The sequence below is a fragment of the Pteropus alecto genome, unplaced genomic scaffold (assembly GCF_000325575.1).
Source record: "Pteropus alecto unplaced genomic scaffold, ASM32557v1 scaffold121, whole genome shotgun sequence".
NCBI classification, from domain to species: domain Eukaryota; kingdom Metazoa; phylum Chordata; class Mammalia; order Chiroptera; family Pteropodidae; genus Pteropus; species Pteropus alecto.
In genome coordinates, this window is record NW_006434369.1 from 10,734,858 (window position 1) to 10,745,561 (window position 10,704).

Consider the following 10,704-nt stretch of genomic DNA (forward strand, 5'->3'; position numbering starts at 1 on the left):
CCTCCTTCCAGCCCCCTTACTTCCCCCCACCCTACCAGCCTATCTACCCCCAGTCGCAAGATCCTTACTCCCACGTCAACGACCCCTACAGCCTGAACCCCTTGCACGCCCAGCCGCAGCCGCAGCACCCAGGCTGGCCCGGCCAGAGGCAGAGCCAGGAGTCTGGGCTCCTGCACACGCACCGGGGGCTTCCCCACCAGCTGTCGGGCCTGGATCCTCGAAGAGACTATCGGCGACACGAGGACCTCCTGCACGGCCCACACGGGCTTGGCTCGGGACTCGGAGACCTCCCAATACACTCCTTACCTCATGCCATCGAGGACGTCCCGGTAAGAGGCTGCGCGGATGGGTGAGAGAGGGAGTGAAGCCCCTACCCACCCACCCCCAGAGAAGATACCGGGAATATACAGCTGGTGGCCCCGGGTTTCCCTCAGTGCTGTTTACTTTTCAAATTTCCATTTTATTTTTTGGGCGGGCACTTTGAAGACCCAACATAGACAACCGAATTAAAAAGAAGTTGAGTTCTGCCCCTAGAACAGTGGTTCCTGGAGCTCCTTCAAACAATGCCTGCATTACCATTTCCAGCACAAAAAGATCAGATGAATGTCACCATTAACAATATCGTCCCCTCTCCAAGACAGTAAACTGTTTCGATTGGGAGAGGATCTAATTCTCCCGCTGAGTCTGGCATGGGGATTTCTCCCTGTCCTGAAAAAGATGTTAAATTCAACTGCAAAAGCTCATTAAATGTCCTCGCAATTTAAAAGAAAGTGTTAAAGATATACTAATAAAATTATCTTACCGGATTTTATAAGCACTAGTGATATCTAAAAGTTATATGTATACCCTCCCCTGATTAAAGAATAGTTAAGTAGCAAATCTGGGCAGAGAGACATTAAAATGCAGCCTTCTTCTCTTCCTAGGGGTGCTAAGTGCTGACCTCATAAATCATTAGCTAGGATCCCAACGCCTATCAGAACCTGCTACACCTCATATTAAATTAAATGTTTTGAGACTATTGGGCAATACATTATTTGAGTTCTAATTCAGTTATCAATAAATGCAGTTTAAAATGATTTCTTAATAAGCATGGGATTAGCGCATTTACCATTTACAATGTAAACCAGGCTATTGATAATTTGAAAATACTTTCTGAAATTAAATTTAAACCAGCATCTTTGCTTCAATTCTACATATTTATGGTTTCCTCACAACCTTCTTGAAATGGAATTAGAACAAGCCAATAATTTTATTAAAGCTGTAAAGGCTCTGTTAATGCTGCTTTTCTTTGGAGAGGAAATGTATCTGGATGTGATTTTTGCTAAAATGCTATTTCAAATTACTGCATCAAATATTGCAGCAATATGTCCGTTGACAGTTTAATGATTACTGCATTAGATTGCAAAGAAAATGGTCAGATGAACTTACCTGCTTGCATGGTGAATTTAAAACATTATTTAAGTTTCATAGGAAAATAGAAAATTTATTACATCTCTCATTTAGCCCAGTTAATCACTGAAATTTGTTGGTTATGTTTAGTACCCTTTCATGGAAACCAGGAAAGCAGGCATTTGATCCAATGTGGGTTTTAGTAAGCATTGTTATGTGCGTGTGTTCAAACATGTTTTTAGAAATCGCTATTAAATAGTGCATTTCTTGGGAAGAAAAATGAGAGGAGCAATAGTTGAGAAAAAGAGCAATTTAAAAACAAACCTGGAAGTTGTGATCCTTTTAGTTCCCCTTCTCAGAGTCTGTGAATCCTTTTCCTAGCCTCCTCTTTAGAAATATTTGAATTGCAAAATAACATGGCAAGCTTTGGGAACTACTGTGAATTAGAATCGCTCTACTTTGCAAAAATTCCAAAGTGGCTGGTGTGAATTCTTAACACCTGTATAGTCACTCTTTGTGGTGAAATTGGTCAGTAGGAAAAATTAACCAAATGATCAAATAAAAACAAGGAAACCCAGTTGCTGCTCTTCCCCCTCCCTCCTCCACCTTTTAAGAAAAAAAATCTTTCAAAGGAATTTGGGTCACGAAAAGGGTTGTTTTCAATTTTCCTATTGCTGCAATAGTTAACCTTTAATAAGAAGGACTGCTAAATATTTAAGAAAATCAAATCGATGGTGAAAATTATTTAATCATTAATATCTCAGTGGGGTTTTAAACTTAACAGTCTTCCCTGTATGGACAAGGTCTAGAAATAACACAAATAAAAGTATTATGCCACACTACATTTACTTTATGGGTTTAGGGTGCATGCATAAAGGGATCATATTTCCCCATATAGTTAAAACACAAGAACTGCAGCAGTAGTCATTTCTGAACATTTCTCAATTTAATTATACTTAAATCCAGAAGCACTTTAGGCAAGTTACAAATGAGAGCATTGAGTATAATAAAACCTGTAATAAAGCAACTTAGTACCATCCACCCGGAATCATTGCGATCAGGCACAATTAACAGGAGCATAAATCCAAGACAGAATGGAAAAGGTTCGAATCAGTATTATTGTTGGACAAAGACTAGAGAAGGAAGTAATAGTTTTTTAAATGGCAATGCCTGTGTTTGGTAACAATTGCGAAATCTTCTATCTCAGCAGCCCTGGTGCTAATTTGTAAACACAGCCAGACATTATATTGCCTGTCAGTTTCTGCATTAGAAAACATGATTTCGTTTTACTTTCTAATCACGTTTTAACTCTGGCACACATGTATATCCATTCGTCTGTAAAAAAGAAAGAAAAAAGAAAAAAAAATCCCACACCAGCAATGTGCTGCTGGACAACAGGAAAACCTCAAAGGTTTCTTTTTTCTTCTTCTTCTTTTTTTTTAAAATCATTTTCCTATTCCTATCTGATATCCAGTTTAGGCAGTAGTCCTTTTAAAAAATTTTTTCCATTTTTCCATACGAAGGGGTGTATATACATTTGCTATTTATCACAGTACCTAATATTTCCAACACTCCTCTGTTACTCTTGCCTCTGTCATTTCTATTGTGTTTCTGTTTTTTTGCTGCCTGAGCACTGGAATCGCTGGAAGTCCGAAGCTGATGAGGCACCAAACTAATGCTGGATGCATTTAAAAAGGTTGAACTGATTGTGAGAAAGATTAGGTGCTCCAAGACTTGATTTAATTTCCAAGGAAAGTTTTATTCCCCACCTCCACCTTTCAAACATGGATTATTTGCTGAGGGAGGAGAAATTGGCCATGGGTGTGCAGTGAAACCTCTTGAGTTGCAAAGCCCCAAATTCCAATAAGCCAAGAGGAGATGTTTATATATAAATGTCGCTAGATGGGGGGAATTTAGATTCTACACCTTCCCTTCCCCCCATCTTGCACAGAATATTCATTTCCTTTTGTTTTGATTATACATTTACATCCATGTGTATCCTTTTGTTGCAGCATGTAGAAGACCCGGGTATTAACATCCCAGATCAAACTGTAATTAAGAAAGGTAAGCCATTTCCTTCTGCATTCCAAGCATGTCCTTACAGGCATAGTGCTATTTAAAAGATCTTGCAGAGCTGTATTTATTTTTTTCAAATAGGATTTTCCTAAAAGCTCAGAATTAGCAAATAGGCATAGAACAGCAATGTTTAAATGATCGTCTTTCAGTGTTAGTAGTGGCAACAGGCTAGCTTTGTTCTGATTCATGATTTGACCATTTAATTTAGTTTAACGATATCGAGACAAACACATGAAATGTGTAATAGTTGAACTGATTTGAAAGTGGTATTTCAATTTTGAAACGTTTTAATAGTTTAATCTATTGTGTGAGTGGCCGAGTGTTAAGAAGTGTAACAGTCTAAAAGAGTACAAACAATTTAATATTAGTATATAAGGACAGATGATAAAGATGTAGCATTCCTTACCAGAGGGAAAAAACCTTCCATGTTCTTCAATTTAATTTCTCATTAGCTGTTTGAGGGTTTTAAACTTTGTGAATTAGGTTAACAAAAATTTGGCTTTTGGTTAAAATTAGCATCTTGAAGATGTCAGGATTGTTAGTATTAATTGTTCAGAGCAAAAATTGTTTCAAAAAGTGTCAAGTAATTTGGATGGATTTGTAATTTGTATTGTATTTAGTGAGTAGAAATAAAGTTTATCGGACTAAATGCTATTCACAGCAGCTTTTTTTTTTGTTATGGTGGCAATGTTACATTTCAGGATTCTATGCACCACCAGAGGACGATGCTATATAAAACTGTTCTCATTTCTAACCCCAATCAGTATATTGTTAGCTAGTTTAAAGTTTCATTTTTGCATCTGTGAAGTCTTTGTCACGTCAAATTAGATGTGCAAGGGATAAATCTTAAGAGATGCTCTTTCCAAGTCGACATGATAATTGGCTCTTTTATTAGTAATCTCTCAAGAGTTCGTTTAACTCCTATTGTCTCTATTAGCCTCCCCAGAGCTATTAATGTCACAAGTGATCTATCCAAAACTAGAGCCGTCACCCCCACCTCCCCATACGTCTAGAATATCCCCATTAAAGAGGGAGGAATACTGTGATGCGAATCGATGTATATTATATATATCTACATGTGGAATTTTAAATTACAAATGCATACTGTACTAAAATGGTTGTGAATGCATCTAATTACATTGGTGTTGAGAAAGGTAACGTTAGTACACTTCCTGCTGGTCTTGAATTTTTTTCTAACTATGGTGGGTCCAACAATGAAGAGCTTATAATTTTAATTAGTAATATATCCTCCCCACATTCCCACTGAAGACACAAGTGGAGGACTATTAACTATTTGCTCAACAAAAGGACACATTGCTAGTATTCTATGGTAGGCCTGTTTATTCAAAACGGGACTTGGAATGGATTTCCAAAACTTGAGTCTCTCAAAACTAAACACAGGAAAGGGCCTATTTATCAAAAGGATGGGGCATGTGTGGTGTCTAACAACAGAATACACCACTTCCCAGACTGGTGCCTTAACTGAAATGCTCATTTACAGGCTGATTTAGCCATCTAAACTCTGGGCTGATTTTAATTATAGGTCTTTGAAGCAATTTCTTCCCAACACTAAACCCCTCACTCCACAAAACTTCAAAGTACACATAGCTTGCTCGCCGTTTGCAAACGTAACTTCCTCCCCTGCACCCCAAACCCGTGCTCCAGCACCTCGTCTAGGGCCCACTCCCTTCGGATGCTGAGAGCGGAGAGGGTCACAATTTCACCACCAGCTCTACACAGTACTTTTGCCGCTGAAAGGAAAGGGTCCAGGAAGACGCACAGGCCTGGCTGGCAGGGTTGGGTAGGGTGAGGTGGGGTGAGGCGCGCCGAGTGGCAGAGGTTCGATCCCCAGGACGGAATAGAGCAGGGAACAGGGAAGGAGATGGGTAAAGAGCCATGGAATTTTCAGGGATGGAAGAAAAGTGGGGTTTGTGGCGCAAGCCTGGGCGCCGGCCCAGCCGAGGTCTGGCAGGACTTGGGTGGGATCCTCGACGCCCACAAGCGGCCTCCTGGTCTGTCTCCACAGGCCCCGTGTCCCTGTCCAAGTCTAACAGCAACGCCGTATCCGCCATCCCCATTAACAAGGACAACCTCTTCGGTGGCGTCGTGAACCCCAACGAAGTCTTCTGTTCAGTTCCGGGTCGTCTCTCGCTCCTCAGCTCCACCTCGAAGTACAAGGTCACGGTGGCGGAAGTACAGCGGCGCCTCTCACCCCCGGAGTGTCTCAACGCTTCGCTGCTGGGCGGAGTGCTGCGGAGGTGAGGCCTGACGCAGCCCGCCGCGCCCCGCTGCGCCCCGCCCCGCCCCGCCGGCAGGGGAAACACTGCGCCTGCGTTGGGGTGGCGACGCAAACGGGCCTCGAGCCACAGCCCTCCCTTCGCGAGAAAAGAAAGGGGCGGGGAGAAGAGCGTGAAACTGGGTGGGTGGGGGCTGGAGGCGGGGCGAGGTAGCATGCGCTTGCGCTCTCCGCCGCTTTCCCGCGCGCTCTGGGGTTCTGGGGCGCGCCTGGTTCGGCAGCCGCAGCGCGCTCACGGGGTCCTCCGGTCCCTCCCGCCCCTTCCTGCGCGCACGCGCAGCTCTCTCCGCCGTGGGCTCAGTCCCAGCTGCTGCAGCCGCGGGGCGCTTTCCAGCCACCTTTATCCTCATCGCGCACACCTTGCAGGCCATGGAAAGCTTCTTCTTGGGCTTCTCACTTTACCATACCAACATGTAGGATCTCCGACAGTAACCCACCGTCCCTTGGGGTTTTAAGTACACAACAGTGGTTTTCTCTTGAGTCCGCACGCTACAACCCCGCAGTCATTGCCAGACAGCGAATTCCCATGCCCCGGGCCCTCACGTTAATGGTTGAGATGTACGGCGGCCGCTGTGTGTGCCAGGCAGCGTGCAAGGCACGTTTAAGTGTATTATGTGTAGTCGCTACCGGCGAATGCATGTTACATAGGTGGCCAGGGACTCTCATCTCACCCTCATGAAATCGGAATGATTCATTTAGTAGGTAAGATTTTATAAGGGTAAGCGAGGTGAAGCATCTTCCCTTAGGGCGAGTTTCTTCCTCCTAAGGGCTTCGTCCTCCTAGGTGAAGTTTTGAGTGGTGGGTCTTGTGTTGAACATGTCCCAGATAACATTTACACATTTTTTCCTTATTTTTTTTTTTTTAAATAATGTACACGAAACACTTCATCCTTCTGACATTTATTCATTTATCTATCTATGGACTCTTAGTTCTGCTCTGATGGGGTATATCTCATACAAAACCTACAAAACTGTTTTTGGAAGATTTTAAGAGCTACTCTAATCTTCCTTCTTCAGAGTCATTTTGCTTTCCCTTTGTAATCTTTCACTGTCACAGATCTGAATCCATCCTCTGCCTTTTTCTCCCCTTCCCCCATCCCCAATATTGGAGACTGTTTACCTAGGGGAGTATAAGATAATCCACACAATTAAAGAGTGCTTGAGTAGGGAATAAAATCTGAAATTAATTAATTTGCTGTTTTATTTAAACAATTTATCTTAACCACTTTCTGATTATGGGAGTCTATTTAGACATCTATTTAGAACTGCTTCCATTGTCTCTGAAATCAGTGAAATTTTTAAAGGCTGATATCAACTTTTGACATTTCCAGTTAGGCTGGTGACATGGCATGTAAACAGTTGGTGAAACAAATTTCCTATTGGGGCTAAAGCCAGAGCAAGAAATGTGGGAGTGATGATAACTTTGGTTACTCTGAACAACCTAACAGATCTTACAAAGACAATTTAAAGACCCCACTGGGATTTGTGTGATTGTAACAACAGGGAAAATGTACAGTAATCAGTTAAACTGAAAAATAGCTCAACCCCTAGAGGTGAGAGTTGTTTTTGTTTGTGGTTCTTCTTTAGAGAGTTGAGAAATCAAAACCTTCCAACCTGCCACAATAGATGCAGTGATAACTGAACACTGGGGGTGCTTTACAGTTTAATAAGTATTTATCTCCTATGCTCTTTCTGTACCATTCTTTCCTAGATTTCCCTCCCTTAAATATCTCGAGGCCATAATTCTTAATTTTTAGAAGCACATTTTATGAAGTTGTCAAAATGACTATAATGTGAGGTGTAGCAACCCCAATGTTTTCTAAATCCCTTTCTCCCATATATTGTGAAACAGGGCGAAGTCTAAAAATGGAGGAAGATCTTTAAGAGAAAAACTGGACAAAATAGGATTAAATCTGCCAGCAGGGAGACGTAAAGCTGCCAACGTCACCCTGCTCACATCACTAGTGGAGGGTAAGCGAGTCTACTTGCCAACAAGAAGGAACTTTCTTCTGGGAAAATGGATGATACTTAGTGGCCAGATGTTTGATTGTATTTTGTGTCAATTGGGCATTTTCATTTTTTTTTTTTTCCCAGAGAACAAAGCAGGAAATGAATGGAATTCTTGCATGTCAAAAACCGATTTGCATTTACTTCTGTCCTCCTTTCCTCTTCCCTTCTGCCACAAAATTTTACCTTTCCAGCCCAATTCTGACCTAAATGATTGTGAAAATTTAAGAACTGCATATTCTCCAAGTTCCTGTCTCCTTTATAGAGCTCAGCAGTAAATCACTTAAGGTATTCTGACATCTGCGTTTGAGAAATGCGTGACCATTACTTCCTGAATTAATTTGGGAATCTTTGACCTGCATCCTGATTTAAGACCGTCCTGAAAGCTAAGGGTTATATGCCCTTTTAGGTTTTTGTTTTACGAACATATGCTTCCTTATCTCTCCTTTAACTACTGGAGAGGAAGAAAAGTGAGCAATTTTAAACTTTGAATTGTTTGGATAGGAAAAGAAAGAAAAATATAAGCATTGTAAAAACTTTCTCGTGGCAGTTTTCAACACATATGCATGCACCCATACATGCTTACACACACACACACACAGACAACATATGCATATATGCTTCCAAACCCCTCAAAACAAAAGCTAACTCTGTCTGACTCCCTGCTCAAGATATGTTGTCACCAGAATCCACTTACATTCTTGCTTCCTCTAGATTTCTGTTAAGTTTTTCTGATAATAAATTGGCTTAAGTTTGAGTGTGTTGGTGTAAAAGTATAACTTCCTTGCATTTTCCTCTGTGTTCCTTTAGAAATGTCTTATGCCAATAGGAATAAAAGCACTTAAATTATCAGGAACATTTGAAAACTTCCATTTGTATTTAAAGAAGGCATTTTATCGTATTTACATCTTGTATTTGAGGAGATATATTACAGTTGAATTCAAGTTCTGGTTTTGTAAATAACTAAAAAATGTTTAAAGCCATAAATTTTAAAGAGGAATCCTATGAATCATTTGTTAAAGATGGTGTTAAACCATGGTGTCAAAGATGAAAATATAACTTAAATAATAAGCAATTGTTTAGTGCCAGAAACTCATCTACAATAGCGTTGTATTTATTATATTAAAAATAACACGAGTGCATAGAGAACTCTCTATCCATATCCCAAAAGAACTATATGCAAAGAAAATGGCACTAGTGGCTTTGGAAGTAGTGTAAGAGTGTGTATGGGTTTGGGGGTTGAGTCCTGTAGCAGGGAGGCAGTTTCTGGAGAACTGTTATTGTTTGTGATCCGCTCCATTTTATGGAAACAAGCTCTGCGGAGAGGGCTTTGATGCTCTAATTGGCGCATGCGTTCTTCCGGAGCTGGAGCTAATGGCAGGAAGCCCTGCAGTAAAAACCAACTGGTTCAGGAAATTAAAACCAAAGATTCGAAAATCAACAACACAGACAGACTCAGTGGAGTGACCCTCAAATCCTCTTGGTTAATCGGTTTGGATGAACAGATAATTATATGCGATCAAGTTAAAATGTAAACCCTTAGCTGTTCCCTTGCAGAAAAGCTCAAGGAGTAATTATGAATATCATTTATGAATGTGTTGATAGGTGTGAGGTGGGAATACAAGAAACGTTTTAAGAGAGAAGTTGGAAAAGTGTTATTAGGGTGGTGAGGGATGAGACTGGAGGGTAGTGGATGGGATTTATATTTTCAAATCATCTTGGCCTTCTAGGATATGTGCACATTTTTCCTGATAACATCCATCAGATCATACAAAAGGGAAATAAAATGCCGGAAATATGTTTCCTTCAACGTCTTAGTTAAGAAAATAAGGTTGTGGGGAAGAAGTTTTGATCCCAATTCTTCATTCTCTTGCACTCGCCTCCCTCTCACCTCTTGCCAGGAGAAGCTGTCCACCTTGCCAGGGACTTTGGGTACGTGTGCGAAACCGAATTTCCTGCCAAAGCAGTAGCTGAATTTCTCAACCGACAACATTCCGATCCCAATGAGCAAGTGACAAGAAAAAACATGCTCCTGGCTACAAAGTAAGGCGTTTACCTCTTCAGGGTCTCTGTATCTCATTGTGAAGAGAAACAAAAATCAAAATTGCTTTTGCTCTCACATTTCTCCTCTTTTCCTTTTGTGTTAATCAGCTTTGTTGTAAATATTGATGTCACAACACAATTTTATAAACCATAATCTATTTTAAAGGGGAAATACAAGTAGGATTATTCATGTGTTTCCGTCTTTTCCCTCTCTTCTGCCCTACCTTCTCATTTGGAAAAAAAAAAAGTGTGTGGGGGTGGGGATAGTAGGGATTTGGTCAAAGCTGAGTGCAGATTTGTGACTATGTCATTTGAGAAAGACCAGAATCAAGTCCTTAAAGGAGTAACTGGCTTGCCTAGATCAGTTTTTGTCTTCTGTCAATGTTCTCCAAGGGCAAGGATTAAGCAGTGGCCTGCAAAATGTGCAAGCCAGAAGCTGTCCTAGTTTCAACCCTAATCCCTTATCCCATTTCTTGCCTTCCTTTTTCTTCCCTCCTCAAAAGTCACACACACACACACACACACACACACACACACACACACACACACACACACACACACACAAGGCCTAGAAGTTTTAGCCCACAGGCGGGATGTCAAGTAGGTTTCAAAATGGCCCAAGTTATATTCCCATGGGTGCCTGGGCTGAATAGGCTTCTCCAGGTGGTGTGTGAAAAGAAAATGATTGTTTTGATATGTTTTCTGGAAATTAAAAGGCTTGTTTGGAAGCCCTTAATTATCAAAGTCCATGTCACGGGAGGGCATGAAACCAGAGGGCAGAGGCTGAGGCCTCTGGTGGGACAGTTTCTGTCCTGGGGACATCAGCTGGTCTTGGAGAAGGCAGCCTGCCAGTGCTTCCCATTCTCCCTTCTCCCTAACCTCCTCCCCCACAGG

The 10,704-nt window shown here is 41.5% G+C and overlaps 1 protein-coding gene across 1 annotated transcript in view; it reads left to right on the forward strand.

Moving 5' to 3' along the window:
* The window catches only part of TFAP2A (transcription factor AP-2 alpha), a 13,307-nt gene that overhangs the window by 1,400 nt on the left and 1,203 nt on the right, over positions 1-10,704 (forward strand). The window contains 5 exon segments of the mRNA XM_025044901.1: positions 1-329; positions 3,402-3,453; positions 5,492-5,723; positions 7,613-7,731; positions 9,669-9,810. The exon segment at positions 1-329 is cut by the window's left edge and continues 55 nt beyond it. Of these exon segments, the coding sequence (XP_024900669.1) occupies positions 1-329; positions 3,402-3,453; positions 5,492-5,723; positions 7,613-7,731; positions 9,669-9,810 (874 nt within the window).